The 26,806-nt window shown below is 41.9% G+C and overlaps 1 protein-coding gene and 1 long non-coding RNA gene across 2 annotated transcripts in view; one reads left to right on the forward strand and one right to left on the reverse strand.

Moving 5' to 3' along the window:
- The window catches only part of LOC138836873 (uncharacterized), a 53,206-nt gene extending 33,307 nt beyond the window's left edge, over window positions 1-19,899 (reverse strand). Inside the window, exons 1-4 of the long non-coding RNA XR_011375112.1 lie at window positions 19,511-19,899; window positions 17,231-17,328; window positions 9,616-9,821; window positions 3,214-3,271 (exon numbers count right to left, since the gene is read on the reverse strand). This is a non-coding gene — a long non-coding RNA (uncharacterized lncRNA). The remainder of the gene's footprint in view (window positions 1-3,213; window positions 3,272-9,615; window positions 9,822-17,230; window positions 17,329-19,510) is intronic.
- A 1,025-nt stretch (window positions 19,900-20,924) lies between these two features.
- The window catches only part of Gkap1 (G kinase anchoring protein 1), a 55,122-nt gene continuing 49,240 nt past the window's right edge, over window positions 20,925-26,806 (forward strand). Inside the window, exon 1 of the mRNA XM_070035512.1 lies at window positions 20,925-21,291. Coding sequence (XP_069891613.1) covers window positions 21,147-21,291 — 145 coding nt within the window. The 5' untranslated portion in view covers window positions 20,925-21,146. The remainder of the gene's footprint in view (window positions 21,292-26,806) is intronic.

The raw sequence follows: 26,806 nt of genomic DNA on the forward strand, positions 1-26,806 counted from the left end.
ATCTTCAAAAAATTTATACTCAGAATTCTTAGACAAAGTCCACTTATTAATAAATGCTTCTGTAATTAAAGTAGAAAGAAATTACTTTAAAACTCCATTCACATACACACACACACACACACACGTATTATTTTTACTTATATAAACAGCTCACTATGTTGACCTCAAAATTTCAACCCTGTCCATAGCCCTTTCCTCCTATCCTGTAACCCTGCTGGGATTATAAGCATGTTCTACCATATGTATCCTAAGGTGCCTTTTTGTTTTGCCAGTCCTGGGACTTGAACTCTGGGCCTTTGTGCTGTCCCTGAGCTTTTATGGTTCAGGTTAGTACTCTACCACTTGATCCACAGCTGTACTACTGGCTTTTTTTGTAGTTTAGTGGAGTAGCCTCCTGAGTAGCTAGGATTACAGGTATGAGCCTCCAGCACCTGGTTGGTGCCTTAATTTTAAAAGAACCACCTCCTGCAAAATTATCAGCAACAGATTTTAGGCATGTACTTAATTCTTAGTGACTCGGGATTCTATCAGTTCCTTACAGGGAGTAAGAAACAGGAGAAGAAAGATTTCTTTGAAAGTACTGTATAGACAAGTAAATTATTTTTAAGTGATTTTAAGTGATAGGACAGTTTATTAGAAGAGAAAGAGCATGTTGCATAGACCTACCTCAGAGAAGACAGCACTTCAGCCCATATCAGCCATCTCATACCATCTTCAGGATTTATAGAGCTTGGTCTTGGGTTAAATAGGGAGAATAAAACAGCTTCTGCTTCTTACAAAGTTGTGGCACCAAAGATTCAGTTCCCATCCTTATTTCTTCATTCTTTTCTTCTTCCTCATTCTTTTGTAGTCCTCTCTCATATTTCATTTGGTCTATCAGTTTATACTGCCATCTACAAGCTTTTAGGCCACAATTCCCTACCTGTTTTTCTACTAACTTGTATCATTTTCCCCTTCTAAAGAGGTAATCCTAACTGCTGCTAGGGAAAAGGAGTAATGAAAGGAAAGGATTTTCAAAAATATTTGGAGGGAATGTTTTCTTTGGCAGAAAATACTCCTAACTAGAACTGAATTTGCCATTTGAAAATAGACATAACCAGGTTTTAACAGTGGTTCATTTTCCTGTGGTTATAATTAATCCAGGATTATATAAAGCAGCCATCCTTTCAGAATTTGAATGGAAACTGAAACTAATCACTAGTTAACAAGAAACAATAACTTGGGATGAAGCACAGCAGTCTAACAAACTGAAGAGAGCAGTTGGGATTTAAAGGATTTTTACCAATGAAGAAGCATTGAAGACTATATCAAAATAAAGATTTGATTGTAGGCAAAATAAAAAAGTGATACTATCTCAGTTTTGCTCCCTCTGAAAATATCCCTGAAGTTTTCTACTGAAAAACCTGTAGATGAAAGCTTTCCACTCATGATTATAAATAGCAGCTATCATTCTGCCACAAGCGGCTGAATTAACATTACTTATTTTTGTCTGTGGCTTACAGTGGCATTTAACTGTCCTACCCTGCAGGACCGAGGAGTTAGTTGAATCCTACTAAACTTGAAGTTTTGCTATTTTTCCAGCATACTATGTTCTCTAGCTGGGAAGAGCAAGAACCAGAATTACAATATTTTTATACAGAGAGGCCTTTGAGATTCCCATCACCTGAGGGAACTGGTTGGCTCTGAATGGTAGCACTACAGGCTCAGACCTAAGCACATCACTTTCATATTTTCTCAGATAACTTATGGTGTCAGCTGCTTTAAGATGACTGGAAGGACTCAAGCTATAATAGGGCACATTAAATAATATTTTCCTCAACCTCCAAGCAGCCTTTCCTTCAAAAAGCCATGAGCCACTCCTATGCACTTTACTTTTTTAATTTTTTAATTTTATTTTATTATTATGAAAATACTGTACAGAGGAGTTATAATTACATGGGCAAGATAATGAGTACATTTCTTATCAAGCATTGTAGTCTCCTCCTTTGTTTCCCCTTCCCATCCTCCCCCCATCCCCCCACCCAATCCTCCCTGCCCCCCCCAAAGTTGTAAAGTTCGTTTTCGACATAAGGACTTGTACATCTCATTGTTGCAACGGGTCCACCTGTATCCCTACTTAGACGCTTTGTTTTTCCCCTTCCCCTCCACAAATTATACCGACATCAAATACAGTGAAATCAGGGGTTATACTGTGGGGGAGGGACATACAAAGCAACAAAGATCCTATGCACTTTAAAACAAGGTATTTTTCAAATACAATTTGCAGTGATAAAGTGTTCTTTTTAATTGCACGGTAATCTGTTGCTTTACCTAATAAACTCACAAAAGTACTTTTTTTTTTGTCAGTTATGGGACTTGAACTCAGCTCAAGTAGTAGAGTTCAAACTTTGAGGTGAAAAACCTAAGCAAGAGTACCCTGGCCTTGAGTTCAAGCACTAGTACTGGCATTTTAAAAATGCATAATAGCATTGCTGGGAAGTTTCATATGAATTCTGTAATCAAAATACTTTAAAGAATTGCCAAATGCTTTTATAAGCATAAATCTTGTGTTATGACTATTTTTTTATTTATGAGTGAAATAAATGTTCATTGGTAATTTTTGGTCCCTAGTTTGGGGCTACAAAATGACTTCTTAAAGCTGATAACTGGGGGCTGGGAAGGTGGCTCAGTGGTAGAGTGCTTGCCTTGCATGCCTGAGGCCCTGAGTTCGATTCCTCAGAACCACATAAGCAAAAGAAAAAAGTGGGAAGTGGCACTGTGGCTCAAGTGGTAGAGCACTAGCCTTGAGCTGAAGAGCTGAGGGACAGCACCCAGGCCCAGAGTTCAGGCCCCACGACCAGACCCCCCCCCCAAAAAAAAAAAACTGATAACCGGGGCTGGGAAGGTGGCTCAGTGGTAGAGTGTGTGCCTCACATGCATGAGGCCCTGCGTTCGATTCTTCACTACCACATACGCAGAAAAAAGCCGGGAGTGGCACTGTGGCTTAAGTGGTAGAGCGCTAGCTTTGAGCTGAAGAGCTGAGGGGCAGGCTCCACAACCGACAAAAAAAAAAAAACCCAAACACTTGATGATTAGAAGTATTTTAAACTATTTCTTCCCCAAAGGAAATGGTTAAACAATTAATTGGCACATTATATAGGTAAGATCAGTCTTCATTTGCATTTGCTACTCTATGAGATATAAGAAGTATATTAGAATTAAATTTGACATTACCATAGTGGTTTCTTCATAAATATTCAGAGGGAGCTCATTTTCATTCATTTGCAAGTATCTGCCAACATTAAGAAATAATTGTCTCTTTAGATCATACCACTCATGTTCTGAACAGTCAAATAATCAAGAATACCAAGACTTTAAGAATAATAGAACCTATGCTCAGAAGAATTCTAGTGGATTGTGAACAAATAAGTCAGGAAGAATACTTCCATACACTTTTCCTCAGTTACCTCCAGTAGTCATGGGGTTCTCTTAGTAAGATCTATTAGAAAATCCAGTTTCTCCCATGAGAAAGGAAGCTAGATATAAAAACCTGATTAATTGGCCAAATCACAGCAAACCCTTCAAGACCAGCCTAGTAACCTAGACTTTAGTTCTCATATGGCAGAATCTATGCCCCTTTCAAAGGGTGAGCAGTTAGCTTACTATCTGAAAACATCATAAAAATGGCATCTCTCTAAAAGAGATGGAAATCTATATGGATGTTTTTATTTGCAGGCCTGCTTTATGGTTCCTATCCTTTTATTTTTGCAGCTAGAGCTGAGGACTAAGCCTTCTCTGTGGAGAAACTTACATTCTAGTGGTTATTGTGGTGAGCCAGAGGCATAGTGTAAGAATAGAGTAAGGGTTGATGGTTTTGAATGTTTCTGAGCTTACACATATGCAGATGAAGTTGCCTTTCCAAGGTTCTGCTCTACGGCTACTCATAAGAGGCAAGGATCAAAAATTATTTCTGATCACAGAAATCACCCCAGCCATTCTGAATGGGAAGGGAAGACACTGATTCACCTTGCAAACAAAATGCTACTCTGATCTACACTGTTGCTTAGAATTTATCCCAATCCTAGGATCATATTCGTTTTTAAAATTTTAACATATAATTTACTAAAATTTACCATATTAAGATGTATTAGTTTTTAGTCTATTCTCTACACTAATGATACTAATTCTAATTCTAGAACATTTTCATCACACTGAAAAATTAGCCATCGGTCCGACTTTTCTCTTCCCTCATCTCTGGCAGCCTCTGATCTGCTTTCTGTCTCTGGATTTTCTTAGTCTTCACATTTCATATAAATAATATTTAATATGTAACCTTTGGTAGATTATTTTTTCACAGTACTGAGGACTGAACTCCAGGCCTAGCAAGCATGCTACCACTTGAGTCATGTCTGTAGTCTTTTTGCTTTTAGTTTGTTTCGGAGGGGCGTGGTAGGATTTCCCACTTTTGTTCTTGCTGACCTTGGACTTTGATTTTCCTATCTCAAGCTCCTGAGTAGCTGGGATTACAGATGTGAACTACCATACCTGGCTTGTATGGCTTTTTCATTCAGTACAGTGATTTAAAAATTCATCCTTAAAGCATGTAACCTATTTAATTTCTGCTAATGGCTGATTAATATTCATTATATTTGCCATACTATGATTTCATAGAAATTTGGATTATTTCCAATTTTAGGTTTTTTATGAATAACCATGCTAAAACATTTATGGGTTGCTATGAAAATTTATATACAAGTTTGTGTGAACATATGTTTTCAGATCTCTTGGTTATATAACTGAGAGTAAGATTGCTAGGTCATATGGTACTTCTATGTTTAACTTTTGGAGTTACTGCCAAACGTTTTCGCTGTATCTGTACCATTTAACACTTCCAATGGCAGTGTATGAAAGTTCTAGTTTTTCCACATGCTGTCAACACTTGCTGTTTTTATTTTTTTATTACAGCAGCGACAGCTATCCTAAGGCATCTTGTAGTAACAACTAATGGCAGTATCTCTGTATGTTTAATTGTCATTTCTGTATTTTTGGAGAAACATCTTTTCAAATCCTATGTCTACTTCAAATTCAGTAATCAAAGTTGTAAAAGAGTTCTCATTAGATAATAGTATTGCCAAATATTTTCTCTCTTTCTCTGAGTTTCACTTTTTTTTTGTTTTGACATACTGGGGTTTGAACATAGGATCCTATGCTTACTAGCTAGGTAGACACTCTATTACTTGAGTCACACTTCCAGTCTGTTTTGCTTTACTTACTTTTCCAACAGGATCTCACATTTTTACCCAGGCTGACTTTGGATGGTAACAGTCCTACCTATTCTTCCCTGTAGCTGAGAATACAGGCATACACCACCATGGCTGGACCTGAGTTTCACTTTCTTGATAGTGTTTTTATATTGTGCATGGTTTCTGTTGTTGTTGTTGTTGAGACTGGGTGGCACTATGTAGCAGAAGCTAGCATCCAACCCATAATTCCCCTTGCCTCTGCCTCCTAAGTGCTGGGATTACAAGCATGAGCCACTATGCCTGGCTTTGTTTTCACTTTTTTTTTTGCCTACACTAGAACTTGAACTCAGGGCCTGGATGCTTTTATTTAGCTTTTTTTGTTCAAGGCTGGTGCTCACTACTTGAGCCACACCTCCACTTTGAGATTTTTGCTGGTTAATCAGAAATAAAAATCTTGAGGACTTTCCTGCCAAGGCTAGCTTTGAACCACAATCCTCAGATCTCAGCCTCCTGAGTAGCTAGGATTATAGTTATGAGCCACTGGCCTGGCTGTTTTCACTTGTGATGAAGTCCTTTTTTTTTTTTTTTTTTTTGTCATGGGGCCTGAACTCTAGGCCTGGGCACTGTCCCTGAACTCTTCAGCTCAAGGCTAGCACTCTATCACTTGAACCACAGTTCCACTTCTGGCTTTTTCTGCTTATAAGGTGCTAAGGAATTGAACCCAGGGCTTCATGCATGCAAGGCAAGCATTCTACCACTGAGCCACCTTCCCAGCCCTGAAGTCCATTTTTAACTTTTTCTATGGGTTGGTTGTGCTTTACTTTTCATATCTAAGAACCATTGCCCATTTAAGATCACGTGGACTTAAAATGATATATAAAATGCTTAAGAGTTTTATAGTTTTAAGTCTTATATTTGGGTCTTTGGTCCATTTCAAATTAGTTTTTTTTTCCTGCAGTCCTGGGGCTTGAACTCAGGGCCTGGGCACTGTCCATGAGCTTCTTTTGCTCAAAGCTAGCATTCTACCACTTGAGCCACAGCGCCACTTCTGACTTTTTCTGTTTATGTGGTTCTGAGGAATCGAACCCAGGGTTTCATGCATGCTAGGCAAGCGCTCTACCACTAAGCCACATTCCTAGCCCAAATTAATTTTTTGTATATATTGAAAGGTAGGGTTTCAGCTGGGCGCCGGTGGCTCACGCCTGTAATCCTAGCTACTCAGGAGGCTGAGATCTGAGAATCGCGGTTCAAAGCCAGCCCGGGCAGGAAAAACCGTGAGACTCCTATCTCCAATAAACCACTAGAAAACCAGAAATGGCGCTGTAGCTCAAGTGGTAGAGCGCTCGCCTTGAGCTGAAGAGCTGAGGGACAGCGCCCAGGCCCAGAGTTCAAGCCCCATGACCAACAACAACAACAAAAAAAGGTAGAGTTTCAACTTCATCCTCTATGTAGATATTCAATTGTCCCAGAATCATCTGTTGAAAATGGTTTCTTCTTCACTGAATTGGCTTTATACCCTTATTGAAGATGAGCTGAGCAGAGATGAATGGTTTTAGACCCACAATTCTATTCCATTAATCTGTGTCTATACAATGCCAGTGGCAACTTTCTTCATTACTGCTGCTTTGTAGTAAAAAAAAAAGCTTTTCTTTTTGTTTATGTGGTGCTGAGGAATCGAACCGAGGACCTCATGCATGCAAGGCAAGCACTCTACCACTGAGCCATCTTCCCAGCCCAAAGGGCTTTTTTTTTTTTTTTTTTTTTTTTTTGTCGGTCGTGGGGCCTGAACTCTGGGCCTGGGCGCTGTCCCTCAGCTCTTCAGCTCAAGGCTAGTGCTCTACCACTTGAGCCACAGTGCCACATCCAGATTTTGCTGCTTCTGTGGAGCTGAGGAATCGAACCCAGAGCCTCATGCATGCAAGGCAAGCACTCTACCACTGAGCCACCTTCCCAGCAAAAAAAAAGCTTTGAGTTAAAGTATGGATCCACTTTTTCTCAGAATTGTTTTGATTATTTCAGGTCCCTTGAGTTTCTGTGTGAATTTTAGAATCTGTTATCCATATCTACAAAAGAGCCAATAGGAAGGACTAGCAGTGTGCTCAGCTAAGCTTCTGCCTAGCAAGCATGAGACCCTGAGCTCAACCTCTCGTACAATTGCATGCTAATTAGAATTTCAATAGATTTTTAATGGACTCTGTAGATCAGTTTTGGTAGCATTACCATCCCAATAATATTGTTTCCACTATGAACATGGTGTATCTTTCCTTTCTTTTAACTACATGTTATAGTTTTCAGTGTATTATCTTACTTTTAGGGGTAAATTTATTCATAAATGTTTTCTTCTTCGTCATATTATTATAAGTGAATTTATTTTTAAAATTTCACTTTTGCATTTTTCATTTTAACATAGAAATATAACTGAAGAAGTGGCGCTGTGGCTCAAATGGTAGAGAGCTTGCCTTGAGCCGAAGAGCTGAGGGACAGCGTCTAGGCTCTGAGTTCAAGCCCCACCACTGACAAAAAAAAAAGAAAGAAAGAAAAAAAAAGAAATACTACTTGTTGGGATGGGAAGGTGGCTCAGTGGTAGAGCGCTTGTTTGCATGCATGAAGCCCTGGGTTCAATTCCTCAGCACCACATAAGCAGAAAAAGAAAGCCAGAAGTGGCACTGTGGCTCAACTGGTAGAGCGCTAGCCTTGAGGTGAAGAGCTGAGGGACAGCGCTCAAGCCCAGAGTTCAGGCCCACGACCGGACAAAAAAAAAAAAAAAAAAAAAAAAAATATATATATATATATATATATAACTGATTTTTCACTGGTTAAAGTTTAATTTTTTTCTTTTTTTAAAATATGGTATTTTAAATGGATTGCTTTTGTATTTTTAAAAATCTTTCTTGGCAGTACTCAGGTTTAAACCCAGGGCCTTGTGATTGAGCCATATTCTTTTTTTTTTGGTCCGTCATGGGGCTTGAACTCTGGGCCTGGGCGCTGTCCCTCAGCTAATCAGCTCAAGGCGAGCGCTCTACCATTTGAGCTACAGCGCCACTTCCGGTTTTCTGGTGGTTTATTGGAGATAGGAGTCTCAAGGTCTTTCCTGCCCGGGCTAGCTTTGAACCGCGATCTCAGCCTCCTGAGTAGCTAGGATTACAGGCGTGAGCCACCAGCACCCGGCTGAGCTATACTCTTAACCCAGTCACAGTTTACTTTTAGAGGATAGTAACTTTAAGTTTGAAAGATAACATACCATAAGTCAAGGAATATATCTAGTGGGCACCTGCCCAACCAATTTAATAAGTTAGAAATCCAACTTTTTTGCTTAATACAATTTTAGCTGGTTATTTGCAGACTTAGAATTATTACACCTGGCTTATGTAACTGTAACCCCTTCGTACATCACCTTTATTATTACAATAAAAAATTAAGAATTTTTCAACCATATTTCTAAATTAAGGATAGTGAAAGCATAGAGCACAGAGGGTCACTTGGTCCCATGGTTCACATGCATTTTTTCCTATTGAACTGAGACAGTGCCTTTAGCACCCATGTCCTCTGGGCTAACTAAGCACTCTATGTCTATTCCTCCATGTTACATATCTAAAAGACTAATATGGGAATGCTGACAAAATGAATTTAATCAACAACCTTTTATGTGCTAGCTCTATGCTAAGTACAAGGAAGGAAGGAAGGAAGGAAGAAAGGAAGGAAGGAAGGAAGGAAGGAAGGAAGGAAGGAAGGAAGGAAGGAAGGAAGGAAGGAAACAAGCCAAGGTTTAAGACCTATGAACAAGGAGCATGCAGTCTATTGAGTAATGAATCAAGTCAACAGACAGTTCATTTGAATTTGTTCATTCAGCACTTTGGAATGCAAATAATGAGCCTGGCACTGTAACATACCAGTAAGTAAAAGAGACTAAATTTATACCTTTACAAGGCTCATAATAGCAAGGATAATATTAAAACATAGTGGATATTAGAAGTATGGAGGAAAAACAGCAAAGTTTAGGGGTGAGAAAAGGCTTTCCCTTCTTGTGTCTGTTTTCTGATATGGGGGTCTGAAGTCAGGGCCTTGTGTTTGATCAGCTTTTTTGTTTGGCTAGCACTCTACCACTTGAGCCAGATCTCCAGACCAGTTTTTTGCTGATTAATTAGATATGGGAGTCTCAGACTTTTCTTCCCTGCCTGTATTCAAATTGCAATCCTCAGATCTCAGCCTCCTCAGTAACTAGGATTACAGGTGTGAGCCACTGGAGCCCAACTTCTCCTTGTGTCTTAATAGAAAAGCTGACCTTAGGAAGGTCTATAGGTAAGAGTTGCATTATTTTGGGCCCTAAGAGCCCACCATAAAACCTAGGAAGTAAGAATAAAGTCACATGCTCAGGGAACTGCACACTGTTTACCAATAGGTCCAGCACATTAGAGGCTCTGAGTATCTGCTGAATGACTGAATGGATTCTTGCTGGACGTGAGGGGTGGTGGAAGTGAGGACCACAGCAGCCACACTGGCAAGTCTGGCAGCCATTGAGAACCTGCTGCATTGGCTTTTCTTCTGCTGGCCCAAATCTTGTTCTTCATTTTCTTATTCTTGTTCTGGATGGTATAAGCACTAGAAGAAAGTTGCAAACACACTGAGTACAACTAGATATTTATAAATTATATGTACTGGGGCTGGGAAGTTGGCTCAGTGGTAGAGCGCTTGCCTTGCATGCCTGAGGCCCTGGGTTCGATTCCTCAGCACCACATAAGCAAAAAGAAAAAAGCCAGAAGTGGCGCTATGGCTCAAGTGGCAGAGCATTAGTCTTGAGCTGAAGAGCTGAGGGACAGTGCTCAGGCCCAGAGTTCAGGCCCCACAACCGGAACAAAAAAAAAAAATTATACGTACTATCTGTATGTCTAAAAATTAAAAATCAATTCCAATCAATGCCAAGTTCTGGAGGAAAATAATTTTTGGATGCCTAGTGTCAAAATATATTTTTTAAAAGTTTTACTTTATAAAGTACAAAATCATCTTTTATAAAATAATTTTTTTTTTGTCGGTTATGGGGCTTGAACTCTAGGCCTGAACGCTGTTCCTCAGCTCTTCAGCTCAAGGCTAGCACTCTACCATTTGAGCCACTACACCACTTCCAGTTTTCTGAGTGGTTTAGTGGAGATGAGAGTCTCATGGACTTTCCTGCCTGAGCTGGCTTTGAACCGAGATCCTCAGATCTCAGCCTCCTGAGTAGCTAGGATTATAGGCATGAGCCACCGGTGCTGGAATATAAAATAATTCTATATGCATATATATCCTTTTCCATCCAAGTAAGTGACTTCGAACCTACACTGTCACACCAAGGGCAGAGAAAGGACAAAATACTATGAAAGAACATTCACTTTGCTGTTGTGCAGAATAGTGTGACAGTAAAATAAATATTAGCTTTTTAACACTTCAATGTATTCAATTTTCTTGAGAAAGGCAAGAATTCCATTTACAATCTTCCTTCCTTCCTTCCTTCCTTCCTTCCTCTTTCTCTCTCTCTCTCTCTCTCTCTTTCTTTCTTTCTTTTTTTTTTTTTCAGTACTAGGGTTTATACCTTTGCTTAGCTGGTATTCTACCATGTAAGCTATGGCTTCAGCCAGGCTTTTTGTTGATTATTTTGGAGATAGTCTCACAAAGTTCTGCTTGGGCTGGCTTTGAACCATGGTGCTTCTTCTCTCAGCTTTCTGATTAGGTAGGATGACAGATATTTGCCACAGGTACGCAGATAATTACAATCTTTTTTTTTTTTTGTGGGTCCAGTCCTGGGGCCTGAACTCTGGGCCTGGGCTCTGTCCCTCAGCTCTTCAGCTCAAGACTAGTGCTCTATCACTTGAGCCACAGAGCCACTTCTGGCTTTTTTCTTTTTGCTTATGTGGTGCTGAGGAATTGAACAGGGCCTCATGCGTGCAAGGCAAGCGCTCTACCACTGAGCCACCTTCTCAGCCCCAATTACAATCTTTTTTGTTGTTGGTTGTGGAGCTTGAACTCAGGGCCTGGGCACTGTTCCTGAGCAGTTTTACTTAAGGCTAGTGCTCTACCACTTTGAGCCACAGTGCCACTTCCAGTTTTCTGGTGGTTAATTGGAGATAACCTCATGGACTTTTGTGCCCAGGCTGGCTTTGAACCACGATCCTCAGCTCTCAATCTCCTGAGTAGTTAGGCATGAGCCACAAGGGCCTGGCTTACAAACTTAATATGGAATGATTAAATCAAAATAAAAAATAATGCTACAACCTGGGCATGATGGCACATATCTGTAATACCACCTACTGGAGACATGTTGGTTTGTGCCTGTGATGCCAGCTGTATGGAAGGCATAAATAGGAGGATTGTAATCAGACCTGCCCAAGTAAAAAGCACAAGACCCTATCTGAAAAATGACTATAGTAAAAAGGGATAGGGTTATGGCTCAAGTGCCTATGAGTTTAAACCCCAGTATCACTAAATAATAAAATAACAATAATATAATCTCTTCTCTGTTGTCATTCATTTTTTCCTTTTATTGTAAAGGTGAAGTACAGAAGGGTTGCAGTTACATAAGTCAGATAATGAGTACATTTCTTGTTCAAATTGTCACCCCTTCCCCTGTTTTCTCCAGTTTTTTTCCCTCCTGATCCTTCTCTCACACAAGTTGCATAGTTCATTTTCAACATAGTGTCTAGTGAGTATCACTGCTGAATTAGTCTACCTTTTGTCCTTTTAAAAACAAATATAAGCTAGCTGAGTGCTAATGGCTCACAACTGTAGTCCTAGCTACTCAACAGGCTGAGACCTGAGGATCATGGTTTGAAGCCAGTCGGTGCAGAAAAGTCCATGAAACTCTTATCTCTAATTAACCAGCAAAAAGCTGGAAGTAAAGCTGTGGCTCAAGTGGTAGAGCACCAGCCTTGAGTGAAAAACCTAAGGGACAGCTCCTAGATCCTGAGTTCAACCATTAGTACTGGCGTGCATGTGCATGTGCATACACATACACACACACACACACACACACACAAGACATAAGAAAAGAAGGTTAACAAGGTACAATGCCTTACAATTGTCACCCTAGAAAGATAAGATTAAGAGGACTATGGTTGAAGGCCAGCAGAAAAGTCCACGAGACTCTATGTCTATGAAGGGAAGCTGGAATCAATGGTGTGCACCTATAATTCCAACCATGTTAGGAAGCCTAAAAGTAGACACATCTCATGGCTCAGGCCTAGGGTCTGCTTCTGAGCTGGGTTAAGTTTAGGGATAGGGTCTTACTTCTTTTAACTTTTTTTTTTTTTTTTGGTCAGTCTTGGGGCCTGAACTCTGGGCCTGGGTGCTGTACCTCAGCTCTTCAGCTCAAGGCTAGCACTCTCTACCACTTGAGCCACAGCGCCATTTCCCACTTTTTCTGCTTATGTGGTGCTGAGGAATCGAACCCAGGGCTTCATGTATACAAGGCAAGCACTCTACCACTGAGTCACCTTCCCAGTCTCTTACTTTTAATTTTAAAACTAGTTTTAAAATTAACAAAGTTCTGCCAGGCGCCGGTGGCTCATGCCTGTAATCCTAGCTACTGAGGCTGAGATCTGAGGATCATGGTTCAAAGCAGCCCAGGCAGAAAAGTCCATGAGACTCTTATCTCCAATTAACCACTAGAAAGCCGGAAGTGGTGCTGTGGCTCAATTGGTAGAGCGCTCGCCTTGAGCTGAAGAGCGCAGGGATAGCGCCCAAGCCCAGAGTTCAAGCCCCACGACTGACAAAAAAATAAAAATAAAAATAAATAAAATTAACCCAGTTCAGAAGCATTATTACAGCTGGGCACCAGTGACTCATGTCCATAATCCTAGTTACTCAAGCTGAGATCTGAGGATAACAGTTCAAAGCCTACCTGCACAGGAAAGTCCGTGAGACTCATTTCCAATAAACCACCAAAAAGTGTAGAGCTGTGTCTCAAGTGGTAGAACACTAGTCTTGAGGGCAAAACAAAAACAAAAAGCTTACAGACAGTATCCAGGCTCTGAGTCCAAGCCCCAGGACCAGCCCCTGAAAAAGTATCACTCCAGCTTAGCAAGCATAAGGCCCCAAGTTCAAATCCCCAATACTGGAAAACAAACAAAAAGTTGACTAGAACCGGGCACAGGTGGTTCACACCTGTAACTCTAATCAGGATGCTGAGATCTGGGGATTGTGGTTCGAAGCCAGCCCGGGCAGAAAAGTCCCTGGGAAACTCTTTATCTCCAGTAAATTGCTCAAAAAAGCTCTAGCCTTGAACACAAAGAGGTTCAGGGACAGGACACAGGCCCTGGAGTTCCAGCCTCAGGACCAGTGAGGGGAAAAAAAATTGATTAGATACTGTTGGAATGGGAAGGATCTGCCAACTGTTGGACTTCACCATGAAACAAACCCCATTTCTTATAGTGGGATCTCAAACTTCAATATTTAGTGGCCTCTTCTCTTGGAGTAGCTAGTTCTCCCCTGTATTCATTTTCCATTATGGTAACAAATAACTGAGGTAATCAACTTACGAGAAAGAAGTTTCAGCTTAGCTCATGGTTTTGGAGATGCCAGTCTATGACTGGCCCATTGCTTTTGGAAGTGTGGCAAGACAACACATTATGAAGGGAGTACATGGCAAGAAAAATGTCTTACTTTATTGCCAGAAAGCACAAGAGAAGGGAAGGAGCTAGTATTCCATAACCCCTTTAGAAGCACACTCCAATGACCTAAAGACCTCCCACTAGGCCCCACCTCTTATAGGTTCTACTACCTCCCCATAGCATCACCCTGGTGACCAAGTCTGTAACATAGAGGTCTTGGGGAGACATTAAACCATACCCAAAACATAACACTCTCTCTCTCTCCCTTCTGATCTGATAGCACTCTAGAATTTTAATTTGGAAATGAAATTAAGAGAATTTTTCTCATAAATTTAGTCTGCACAATTTCACAGTTGTTGTTTTTTTCTGTGTAAGTGGGCCAGCCTGTCTTCAGCTCTGCTTGATGTCTAGAGGAACTCTAAGTCAACTCCTCTAGGGAATGAAGCAGAGAATGAGGTTGGGAAGGGTCTAACTAAAAACCTTTCCATTCTAATTTCCAGCCTCATTCTACCTCTGCTTTAATAGGTATGCAGTCTTGTTTTAGGGCCTTTCCAGTGTTTCATAATGTGAAGAGGATGGCTGTATTCTCTCAAATGATTAGGTATTAACTTCCTAAGCTTTGGTAAGTCAGTGTTTTGTTATTGTTGTTGTTGTTGTTGTTTTTTGGGGGTCCGGTTGTGGGGCCTGAACTCTGGGCCTGGGCACTGTCCCTCAGCTCTTCAGCTCAAGGCTAGTGCTCTACCACGTGAGCCACAGCACCACTTCCGGCTTTTTTTCTTTTTGCTTATGTGGTGCTGAGGAATCGAACCCAGGGACTCAGGCATGCAAAGCAAGCGCTCTATCACTGAGCCACCTTCCCAGCCCCCAGTCTGTTTGTGTGTGTGTGTGTGTGTGTGTGTGTGTGTGTGTGTGTGTGTGTGTGTGTGTGTGTGTGTGTGTGTGTGTGTGTGTGTGTGTTGCCAGTCCTGGCACTTGACTTCAGGCCTGGGCACTGTCCCTGAGCTTCTTTTGCTCAAGGCTAGCACTCTACCACTTGAGCCACAGCACCACTTCCGGCTTTTTCTGTTTATGTGGTACTGAGGACTTGAACCCAGGGCTTCATGCAAGCATTCTATCATTAAACCACATTCTCAGCCCAGTAAGTCAGTTCTTATCCATCTGCTTTCTACATTCCTAAGTTTTGTTGAGATCCTTCTTTAGCAGGAAGCTGTTTGCTTTGTTTCTATGTTTAAATCTTTTTTTATTCCTTCACTGTCATTTCAGTGAACAGAGGGAAAAAAAAGTGTGTTCAATGCATCCTGTTTATCCCTCTTATCATTAGATCTTAACATGCAGAAATATGAACATTTTCTTTTTTTTTAATTTTTTTTTGGGGTCCAGTCATGGGGCCTGAACTCTGGGCCTGGGCACTGTCCCTCAGCTCTTCAGCTCAAGGCTAGCGTTCTACCACTTGAGCCACAGCGCCACTTCTGGCTTTTTTCTTTTTGCTTATGTGGTATGAACCCAGGGCTTCATGCATGCAAGGCAAGCGCTGTACCACTGAGCCACCTTCCCAGCCCAAATGAACATTTTCTAAGTAGGAAAAATTAAGTACTGTTAGATATAATTCTATAAAAATTATATATAACAATAGAATAACTATACCTAGGCTGGGTATAATGGCTCATTCCTGTAATCTCAGTTATTCCAGAGGTAGAAATCAGGAAGATTATAATTTAAGACTAGCCTGGGCACAAAGTTAGTGAGACTCCATCTCAACTAAATATCTCTGTGTGATAGTATGTGCCTGTTATCCCAGCTACATGGGAGGATGGAATCCAGCCCATCCTGTCAAAAGCACAATCCTCTACCTGAAAAAACAAAGCAAAAAGGGCTGGGGTTTTAAATAAAATTTGACCTTTATTTTATACTTTAACATTATAATAAAAGTTAATTCTGGTCAGATTAAATTATTAAACATAAACATGCACAATGAAACTATAGAAATGAAAAGTACAGAAAAATGTCTATCATCATCTTGGAATAAAATCCTTTTTATACTTTGAATTAGTTCAAAACAAAAATGAAAAACTATCCATTATATAAAAATTAAAATTGTATATATGAATTATAAAACAAGGAAGGTAAAGTATTCACAAGAAAAAATATTTGTAATGTATGTTATAAGCAATGAGTAAATATCCTTAAAATATGAGGAACTCCTACAAACCAAGACAAAAAACAGTTAAACAACCTGGATGAGAGACATGGACTGACATTTCACAAAAGTGGCCATTAATGATATGACTAACTACTGGACACATGACAATCTGTATTATGGTTAGGATATGAAGTATCCACCAAAGGTTCAAGTGTTGAGGGTTTAATCTCTGTCTGTGTGCATGCGCACATGCCTGCTGGTATTAAACTTGAATTTAATGCTTCATGCTGTCAGCTTTTCTGCTCAGGCTGAGTTTCTATCACTTATGGCATACCTCCACTTCTGGCTTTTTTACTGGTTAATTGGAAATAAGGGTCTCATTGACTTTCTTGCCTGAGCTGGTTTCAAACTATGATCCTCAGATCTGAACTTCTTGAGTAGCTAGGATCACAAGCATGACCCCCAGTCCCTCAGGAGAAGGCTTAGTCTTCATTTTATTTATTTTTGTGTGCCAGTCTTGGGGTTTAAACTCAGGGCCTGGGCACTGTCCCTGAGATTTTTTTCTCAAGGGCAGTGTTCTACTATTTGAGCCACATCTGCACTTCTAGTTTTTTGGTACTTAATTGGAGATAAGAGCCTCATAGGGTTTCCTCTCTGGGCTGGCTACGAACCATTATCTCAGCCTCCTGAGTCGGATTATAGGTGTGAACCACCAGCACCTGACTTGGAAGGGTTTAGTCTTAATGGTATATTTTCCAAGCTAATGACAAATCTTAGTATTTTCAATTTGCCAAGTCTTTAATCAATCCTTATTTACTGTTAACTTATGGAAAGCTTTTTTTGTCTGTCTGCCTGTCTATCTTGTCTGTCACAGTGTCTTGGTATGTAGCCAAGATTGACTGAACTCACAATCTTCTTTTAGCTTCCCAGGTGCTGAGAATATAGGCATGCAACTACACAACTGACTCTGACTACAACAGGTTTGCCTAATTAGTGTTACAACTGCCTACTCATTGCCTGCCCATCAGCTGGAGAAAAAAATGCACAAGCAGCTGAGTGTTCTCAGTGTACATCCATGACCACTCACTGTAGGAGTTCCTTAGTAGTTTCTGGAAACCTTATGATGTTGCCTAGTTAGTTGGCTCTCCTTAACTCAGACACATGTAGACTCTCTTGCCTCTCCCTCCATTACTTTCAGTTAATGACTATGTTAACTGACTAAACAGCTATGACAAAGAGACTTCAGAATGCTGAGGCTCTAACTCAACAGAGGTTTACATGTCACTCACAGAATTGGTTGTTCCAGGTCAGTGGGCAGCTCTCCTCTCATGCAGGAACAGGCAACTTCTTTCTGTGGCTCTGCCACTCCTCAGGGATTTACAGTAATCTGCATAATCAAAAGAAAGGCTCATGTCCAGGTCTAGCCTGCAGAAAGGAAACACACACATGAAGGAGGCATGTGTACTGTGAAGGCCCTGGCCTTGCAGTGGCAGCCACAGTTCTTGCTCCTACTTGATCACACTGTCTAAAAGGTTACACTCAGAGAAGGAGAAATAGAAACTGGTGAATAATTAGCCATCTGCCAAAATACCCTTGTTCCCTACTTCATTAAGAAAATAAAAGTATAAAAGAACTATGTATTTACATTTGTGTGTGTGTGTGTGTGTGTGTGTGTGTGTGTGTGCGTGTGTTGGCACTGACTTGAACTCTGGTCCTGAGCATTGTCCCTTAGCCTTTGGGGGTTAATTGGAGGTAAGAATCTCACAGCCTTACCTGCATGGACTGGTTTTGTACTGCGAGCCTCAGATTTCAGCATCCTGACCAGCTAGAATTACAGGTGTGAGCTACTATGCTCAACTTGGCTTTACTTTAATACATGCATATATTTAGGTACTACAAGGGCAGGATCTTTAGGTAGTCTCTAATCAAAGTGGAAGTTTCTATGCTTTTAATTAGAATATGACTATAATAACTACCACATCCCACAGTGCAATCATATTTTTTCCTTGTGCTTTTCAGTTTGTCTAGTTTGGGATATTGTTGATATTTCTTCCTGCCTAGCTTTTGTGAAACCCCAATCTACCCTGCTTTGATGATTCTGCATCACTTTCTCCCTTTCCCCGACTCTATCTTCCCACTCCCTCTACTCTGTTGGTTTCTCTCATTTAGATCAGGGTTTCACAAACTTTGATGTGGTACAAACTTCTTGGGGTTCTTGTTAAATTGAATATTCTGATTTAGCACATCTGGTTTGGGGCCTGAGAGTTTCAAACAAACTCCCCTAGTGACAGTAATATGGCTGGCCTATTAACCCCACTTTGTATAGCAATCCTTTGAAGACGTTTTCCCAAAATCTGGCCTTTTCTTTCACAGTGATACCATGGCTAGACTGATTAGTTTGCAATCTATTTTCTAGTTCAGCCTTCTTTCAGGTATTTCAGAACCTTTATTTCTAACTTCTTAGTGTCCTCCTCTATGTGGATACCTTGAAACCCCTTCCAAATCTAGGCTGATCACCTCTCAAAAAGAAGCTTCTTTTCCTTTCTCTGACACAGAGAAAGGAAATTATAGTCTCTTAGCATTATCTCCAAACACAAAACTTCTGCTATCCTTGATTTCCTTCTCCCTAATCCAATTAGTTAGTAGTTATGTGGATTCTGCCTCCATACCATCTCTCAACTATAGTCTTTTAAAATCTTCCTGCCTTCCCTTTAGCTGAGTCCTTACTACCTTTTCTTTTTTTTACCTTTCCTTTTTTAAAATTTTATAAAGGGCCTCAGTATTTAGCCACTGGCCTTGAACCTGTATCCTCCTCACACAGCCTCGCAAGTGTGAATCCAGTACTGTACCACTCCACCCAAATACTTTCACCATTATGTTCTAACTGGCCTAGGTAGGGCTCAGTTTTTCCACCTTTAATTTCTGCATCTCTCCACAGAGAGATCAGTAGTTACAAAGAAAAACCCTTCCCTTTTCCCCCTTCAAAATTTTAAACCAGGATAACTCAAAGATGGAATACAAATTCACCTACTTGGCATCTGGGACATTGCCCTTTGCCTTCACCATTTTTTCAACATACTGTAGAGTACTGCACTTTCTAGAATGCATTTTTCATTGGTTTTCATGCAAGTTTCCATGTATTAGCTAAAGAACCCTCCCCAACCTCCTTCAAGGCCAATTCCTAACATCTCTGGGCCCTGACACTCCCCACCCCCAGCCCAGACAGATGCTGAGTGTTTTGACCCTCCCAGCACTCCTTGTATTATTCATATGGCACCTAATATGGTTTGTCTCTTATAACTATTTAATCTTTCTCTTATTCCTTACTCTTTTAGGGCAAAGATAACATCTTAAACTCCCCTCTGCAACCCTATAGCATCTTACCCATAGGTAAAAGGAAGCCTAGTGTGTATGTCAAAGTGATTTGCGACGATCATGTCACAGTGGAATCAGAATTGGAGCCAGTTCCAGTTCTGGGTCCCAACTCTGCCAATAGCTGTCATTACCTATGAGGTTTGGGGAAAGGGTAAGTCACTGAAATTTGGTTTGCATGACTGCACCAATATTACCTGATTGATTGGGGGGGCCAACTGGAAAGCTCGGCTTACAGAGAACGGAGTCATCATTTCCCCCGGCGAGATCGGTTGCAGTCTGGCTACTCCAGTCTTAACTTAGAGCATCCCTGTGCTCTCTAAGGGAGGTCATCCCTGAGCTGCTGGGAACCCAGGCTGCTAGAGTCCCACAATCCCTTCCACTTCCCCGGCCTCCTCACTGGCAGGTGACTGCCTTGAGCAGCTCGGGAAGTGTGTGTGTGTGTGGGGGGGGTGGCTTTGCAGCCCTGTTCTCCCCCTTTGAAAGAGCCCTTGTCTTCCCTGTGACCCCCAGGTCCGCCTCGCAGCCGCCTACGGAAAATGTTTGGACCCTGCCCGGCCCCCGTAGCTCCTCTTCTCCAGCAGGTGGTTCTGGTCCTCTCGCTCCTCTACCCCCCTCCGACCCCCCCCCCGCCCCCCTCCCCCCGCCCAGGTCGGGGCGCTCACGTCACCTGCCGACCTCTCCTCAGCGCCGCCGTCAAAACCCACCGGGAAAATAAACAAACCTCCTCGGCGCGCGCGCGCGCGGCTGCTGCGCCAGGCCCCGCCCCCGGCCCCGCCCCCGGCCTCGCCGCCGCCGCCCCCGCCGGCGGCCTCCCGCCCACCGCTCGCTCCCCGCCCCTCGCCGCAGCCCGCGGCCGCACTCCTCGCCGTCCGTCGCTTCGGCCCGTTAGTGCCCGCTGCCCGCCCGCGACCCGCCGCGCGACCCCGGACCCCACGAGCCCGCCTCGCCCCACCCCCACCCCCGACCCTTGACCCAGACCCGTCCCAACGCCCAGTGCAGCGCCTGGCAGCGGTGGCGGGGGAGACGGAGCGCTGAGGAGAGCCGAGCCCGCGGCCGGGAGGCCCGGTGAGTCGCGGAGGCGGGCCCACCTCACGGGGGCTCGGCCCTCGCGGCCCTCAGCCCGGCCGCGGCCACTCGGTCGTGCTCCCCGCCGTCCCCCGGGCCTCGGATAGCGGCCGCTCGGCCTGAAGCGACGGCCCCAGCCGGCCGGAGCGGCTCCTCAGAAAGGGCCGCGGCCTCTGGGGGCGGCAGGGAGGGACCCGCGCCCGACCTCAGGCCCGGGCGCCTCCCGAGACCCCGCGGGGGGCGCCCCCCCCCCCCGGCCGCCCCGGTGACAGGTGCCAGCGCCGCCTCCGCCACCGCCACCGCCACCGCCGGGCGCTTGGAAATTTCTAGAGCGCTGGGAATTTGTGACGCGTTGTTTGCTGCCTTGCAGGTGGCGAGGGCGCTTCTCCGCCCGGGAGTGGGACGCCGCGGTCCCCGGCTCTTCTCCAGATAGTTTGCTGAGAAGTTTGGGCAGAGCAGCCGGAGGGTGAGGTGTGGCGTTGGTTCCTCAATGAGGTATGCGCCCGGACTCCGCCGCGGGACCCCTCCGCCTGCCGCCCGCCTCGGCGGGGCCGGCGCGCACGGCTTCCTGTGCTTGCTGTTGTTCTGTGGAACCGTCTTGTAAACTGGTGTGATCTCTCACACGTAGAGTGCTGTAAATATTGGACAGTCATGCCTCCTCACTGAAAACATTCGGAACTAGGTGTTTCTTTTCCCCCAGGCCATGCATGTGTGTGTATAGACACATGTTTCACGTATACATATGTTTCATTTATACGTAGATCCATGTATCTTTACACAGTGTGCGTTGTGTGTTTGTACCGGGCCTTGAATTCAGGGCCCGGGTTGCTATATCCCTTAGCTTTTTTCTCTCAGAGCTGGTGCTCCACCACTTTGAGCTACATACAGCCTCACTTCGAGCTTTTTGGAGGTAAGAGTCTCAGAAACTTGTCTTCCCCCCCTCCCCCCCCCCCCCGGCTGGTTTTTTGAACCTTGATCCTCAGCTCTCAGCCCTCTGAGTAGGCATGAGCCACCATCCTGAAAGACAGTGAGTGGCTTTTATTTTTCCCTACACCATTCATTAAGGTAAGTTTTTATAGGAAATGGCTTGTGACTGTAACCAGAATTATTTTGTTAATAAATTTGACTTGTAGACATACAAATATTTCAGAAACCTCATAACGAAGTAAAATATTGTATGTGAAAGTTAGGGAAATATATATATATATATATATATTTTTTCCTCAACAGCTCTGCCACTAAAATTGTCAAGGAGCCAAATTCTATTTAATGAAACAAATTTTGTTATTTCCCGTAGAAGGGATTGAATTCAGAGCCTTTCATGGCTGGCCCCCACCATTTGAGCCACTCTTCCAGTCCCATTCACTTTTTGTTGTTGCTGTTGGTCTTGGGGCTTGAGCTCTGGGCCTCTGCGCTGACCGGGATCTCTTCAGCTCAAGGCTAGCACTCTGCCACTTGAGCCACAGTGGCACTTCAGTTTTCTGGTGGTTAATTGGAGAAAAGAGTCTCACAGACTTTCCTGCCTGGGCTGGCTTTGAAACACGATCCTCAGATCTGAGCCTTGTCAGTAGTGAGGATTACAGGCTTGAGCCACCTGCACTTTTTGTTGGTTATTTTGGAGGTAGAGTATCCAGGATAGCCTTTCCTGCTAGGACTGGTCAAACTTTGATTTTTCAGATCTCCACTCCCTAAGTAGCTAGGATTATAAGCCTCTGTCTTGAGATATTCTTGAGATCATCTTGTCATCAAAGGTCTTTTACCTATATAATATGAATCGGGTAACTTCTAGCACTACAGAGTAAAATGACAGTTGTATGCAAAAATTAATTTCCTTTGTTCATGAGAGAATCCTGTTAGAACCTGTTTGTTAATTTTGTTTAGCTTTTTCAACCCACAGAAATAATAATATGTGGAAAAAATGGAGATTGGGCATGCCATTAAGTTCACAGTGTTTTCAGTGAATATATTGCAAGTAAAGTTTTAGTATATACTGGGCACTGTAAGTTGTAATCCTTAGTTGATTTCTAAGTGGTTTGTGTGTCTGTGTGTTTGGCTTTTTTGTGCTGTTCCTTGGGCTTGAACTTGGCCCGGGCACTGTCCCTAAACTTTTTTGCTCAAGGCTAGCACTCTACTATTTAAGCTTCAGCTTCGCTTCTAGGTTTTTGGTGGTTAATTGGAAATAAGAATTTCACAGAATTTACTTCCTAGTCTGGCTTCAAACCACAATCCTCTTGAGTAGGTAGGATTATAGGCAAGAGCCAACAATGCCTGTCTGGAACCTTCATTTTTAAGAATACAGTGAAAGATACTGGTCAGTTGTGTTATTTGAGGAATAGAACAGAAAATAATTTTTTGTTCAATAAATGGTAAATCAGTGATAATGAGTGCCATTTCATTTTATGCTTTTAGTTTTTTTTTATACTACATGGGGATTTGAACCCAAGCTTTGCATATACAGTGCAAGAGCTCCACAACTGAGTCGACATATGACTCCAACTTCTCAGTTTATTAAAAAACATCTGATTACACTTCAAAAAGGCACCACTAGATATGGTTGCAGATGCTTGAAGTCTCATTCTGGATGCTGAGGCAGGAGGATTTGGAGTTTGAGGCCATTCTGGCCTGCTAGAGAATTCTCGGCCAGTGTAGGCTTTGTAGTGAGATCCAGTACCTCACCTATTGGCATTTACATTGTACTAATTTTTTTCAGGCTAATATATATTTATTATTGTGGTCCCCTTGACTGAGATCTATCCTGTCTTCAGTGAGGTAATCTAGGTGGGGGAGGAAGCCATAATGGTGGTGGTCTTTTATAGAAACCAAAAGATCCAATCAATTAGAAGTCCTGCATGTGGTTTATTCCATTATTTTTTAGAAACCATCAATTTAAGTATGCCATGCACCCTTATTCTTTAGTTTTTTGTTTTGTTTTGTTTTTTTTTTTTTGGGTCCAGTCGTGGGGCCTGAACTCTGGGCCTGGGCGCTGTCCCTCAGCTCTTCAGCTCAAGGCTAGCGCTCTACCTCTTGAGCCACAACGCCACTTCCGGCTTTTTTCTTTTTGCTTATGTGGTGCTGAGGAATCGAACCCAGGGCCTCAGGCATGCAAGGCAAGCGCTCTACCACTGAGCCACCTTCCCAGCCCCGCACCCTTATTCTTTTATGTCATTTTTCTTTCTCTCTCTCTCTCTCTCTCTTTTTTGGCACTAGGGATTGAATATAGGGCCTTAAGAAGTGATCTACCACTTGAGCTATACCTTCAACCTTTTTTGTTTTTATTTTATTTTTTATTTTTTTTGTTCTGGTTGTGGGGCCTGAACTCTGGGCCTGGGCACTGTCCCTCACCTCTTCAGCTCAAGGCTAGTGCTCTACCACTTGAGCCACAGCGCCACTTCTGGCTTTTTTCTTTTTTGCTTATGTGGTGCTGAGGAATCGAACCCAGGGCCTCATGAAAGCAAGGCAAGCACTCTACCACTGAGCCACCTTCCCAGCCCTGTTTTTATTTTGATTTTGAGAGAAGGTTTCTATAACTTTCTGGGATAGCTCAGTACCATCTCCTGCCTCTGCCTCACAGGTAGCTGAGATTACTGGCATGTGCCAGTATTCATGGTCTAAATCAGCACTTTAAAATTTATACATAAATTTCATAATACATAAATAAATTTGCTATCTAAACAAAAGTAGTTATGTTGACGGTAGAATGTCACTTAGGATAAACAGCTTTGAACTGTTAATAATTATTGTTAATCTACATTGATAATATGGGAATAGAGATTGATCTGTGGTACACTTTACATTTTTGTTTTTCTCCTCCTAGAATACATATACAGTGCATAATTATCTATGTACTTGGAGAATATCACATCTCAAAACCACAACTAACTTTGATAAATTTATCTTTATGTGTCAAATCCTGGAGTATTTTGTGAGGTATAGAAAGAAGCCCTGTTCATTGTCTTGAAATTAGAACCCTAGGGGCCAGGCACAACAATAAAGAGATAATGTTAATAGAGCCCATTTAATAATAGAAGTAATTAAATACAAAGTGTGGAAATTGTTTTACAGAAGAGGGAATGATTAAGTTCAGTTCAGACAGTGATTCATAGAGATGACTAGCCAAGGAGCAGGGTTTTCAGAAGTGAATTGAAGTCTTCAGTGGAAGGGGAAGGGCATTGTAAAACAGGAACAAGTAAAGAGTTCACAAAATTCCACTTGGTTTTCCTGGAGTACATATAAACTTGAAAAGTCTGATTTCATTAAACTTTTTAACATCACTGCACTAGCAAGTGTACAGAAATCAATAGTTTTTACAATGGTAATCATTAATATAAAATACAATAGAATAATAAAAACTACATTTATATAATGAGTTGGCTGCATATTTGTAATTACAGGCTTTTTATGTGTTTCTTTGAAATAATCACCTGAAAATTTTTAAAATTAATTTATTACTATAAAGATGATGTATAGTTTTGTTTGCTTTATATATTAGCTTTGAAATTTTGCATTTTAGAAAACAAATTATTGAATATTTTTGTTTTTGTGGAGCAGAGAATAAAATCCAGGGTATTGTGCCTGTTCAGCAGATGTTCTACCACCAAACTACACCCCCAGCACCGAAATTATTTTCAAAACGAGGCTCATAGGGAAGAGAGGGAAGAATTCAAAATAATTGTTATATTTCTTGACCAGAAACATGATTTATGTAGTATTTTAGAATATATGTGCCTCCTTAATATACATGAGGCATAGCCAGGTGCTGGTGGCTCATGCCTGTAATCCTAGCTACTCAGGAGGTTGAGATCTGAGAGGATCGTGGTTAAAGCCAGCCTGGGCAGGAAAAGTCTTATTGCCAATAAAACACTAGAAAACCAGAAGTGGCGCTGTGGCCAAGTGGTAGAGTGCTTGCCTTGAGCTTAAGAGCACAGGGACAGCTCCCAAGCCCAGAGTTCAAGCCCCATGACTGACAAATAAAATTTAAAAAAATACACACACACACACACATATACACATATACATATACATATATATATATATACATATATATATATATACACACATATACATGAGGCACCAAATTTAGACCAAGTAATTTAGTGGCAGTCCATTATACTTCCATTTATATTATATGCCGTAATTATATTTTCTGAGTATGTATAAATGAACAGATTAAGTATCTGAATTTTAGAGACCAAGTATGTTTGAAAGAATGGGAAAGCAGAAGGAAAGGACCTGTATTTGATGCTATTTATCCTTATACCTCTAATATATGACTGGATTGAAGATGCAGAAGTTTAGGGCAGAAGACTAAAGGAATATTACCCTAGCTAAGTCCTTTATATGTTTTATTATTATTATTATTAGTTATATTTGTAGGGGGGATATTGCATCAGATGCTCTGCCATTTAAGGGACACTTGTAATCTTTTTTGCTTAGGGTTATTTTTTAGATAGGATTTCACAATTTTGTCATTGGCTGGCCTTGACTAGGAGTCTCTTACCTCAGGCATCCCTTGCATCTGGGATCACATGAGTGCACCATTATGACTGGCTTATTTTCTGAGTTAGAGGTCTTACTAACTCTTTGCCTGGGTTGGCCTCAGATGGAGATCCTCTAGATCTCTTCCTCTCAAATTGCTGGGATTACAGGAGTGAGCCGCCATGCCTGGCATAAAGTAGTATTTTCAAAAATCTGATGTCTTGCAAGGTTTTAAAAAAAGGCAAGAAGGAGTTCTTGGATTGTGAAAGTCCATGAGATTCTTATCTCCAATTCACCACCACTGTGCTCCTCAGATCTCAGCCTCCAGAGTAGCTAGGGTTATAGATGTGAGCTACTGGCGCACTGGCTGTGTTTTTTGTTTGTTTGTTTGTTTGTTTCCTAATACTGAGATTCGAACTCCACATGTCTTGCTCAGTAGGCAAGCACTCTATCACTTTTCTCAACCCTCTTTTTATAGTCTTAACTGTGTTTAAAGAGCAGAAGTTGTGAAGTTATCTGTATAGTATAGATAAGATACATTTTCATTCTTTGCATGCAAGTATCCTATTTTCTCAACACCATTTGTTGAAGAGACTTTCTTTTTCCTGTTGTGGAGTCTTGATATTATTTTAGATAACGAGGGTATGTTTCAGAGTTCTTAATTCTGTTACATTGGCTTATATGTCAGTCTTTATGCTATTTTCTATTTTTATTTTTATTTTTTTGTCAGTCATAGGGCTTGAACTCTGGGCCTGGGTGCTGTACCTGAGCTCTTCAACTCAAGGCAAGCCCTCTACTACTTGAGCCACAGTGCCACTTCCAGTTTTCTGGTAGTTTATTGAAGATAAGAGTCTTATGGACTTTTTTGCCCAGGCTGGCTTTGAACCTTGATCCTCAGATCTCAGTCTCCTGAGTAGCTAGGATTACAGGTGTGAGCCACAGGCACCCAG

The sequence above is a fragment of the Dipodomys merriami genome, unplaced genomic scaffold (assembly GCF_024711535.1).
Source record: "Dipodomys merriami isolate MVZ:Mamm:240054 unplaced genomic scaffold, mDipMer1.0.p SCAF_26, whole genome shotgun sequence".
Lineage (NCBI taxonomy): Eukaryota > Metazoa > Chordata > Mammalia > Rodentia > Heteromyidae > Dipodomys > Dipodomys merriami.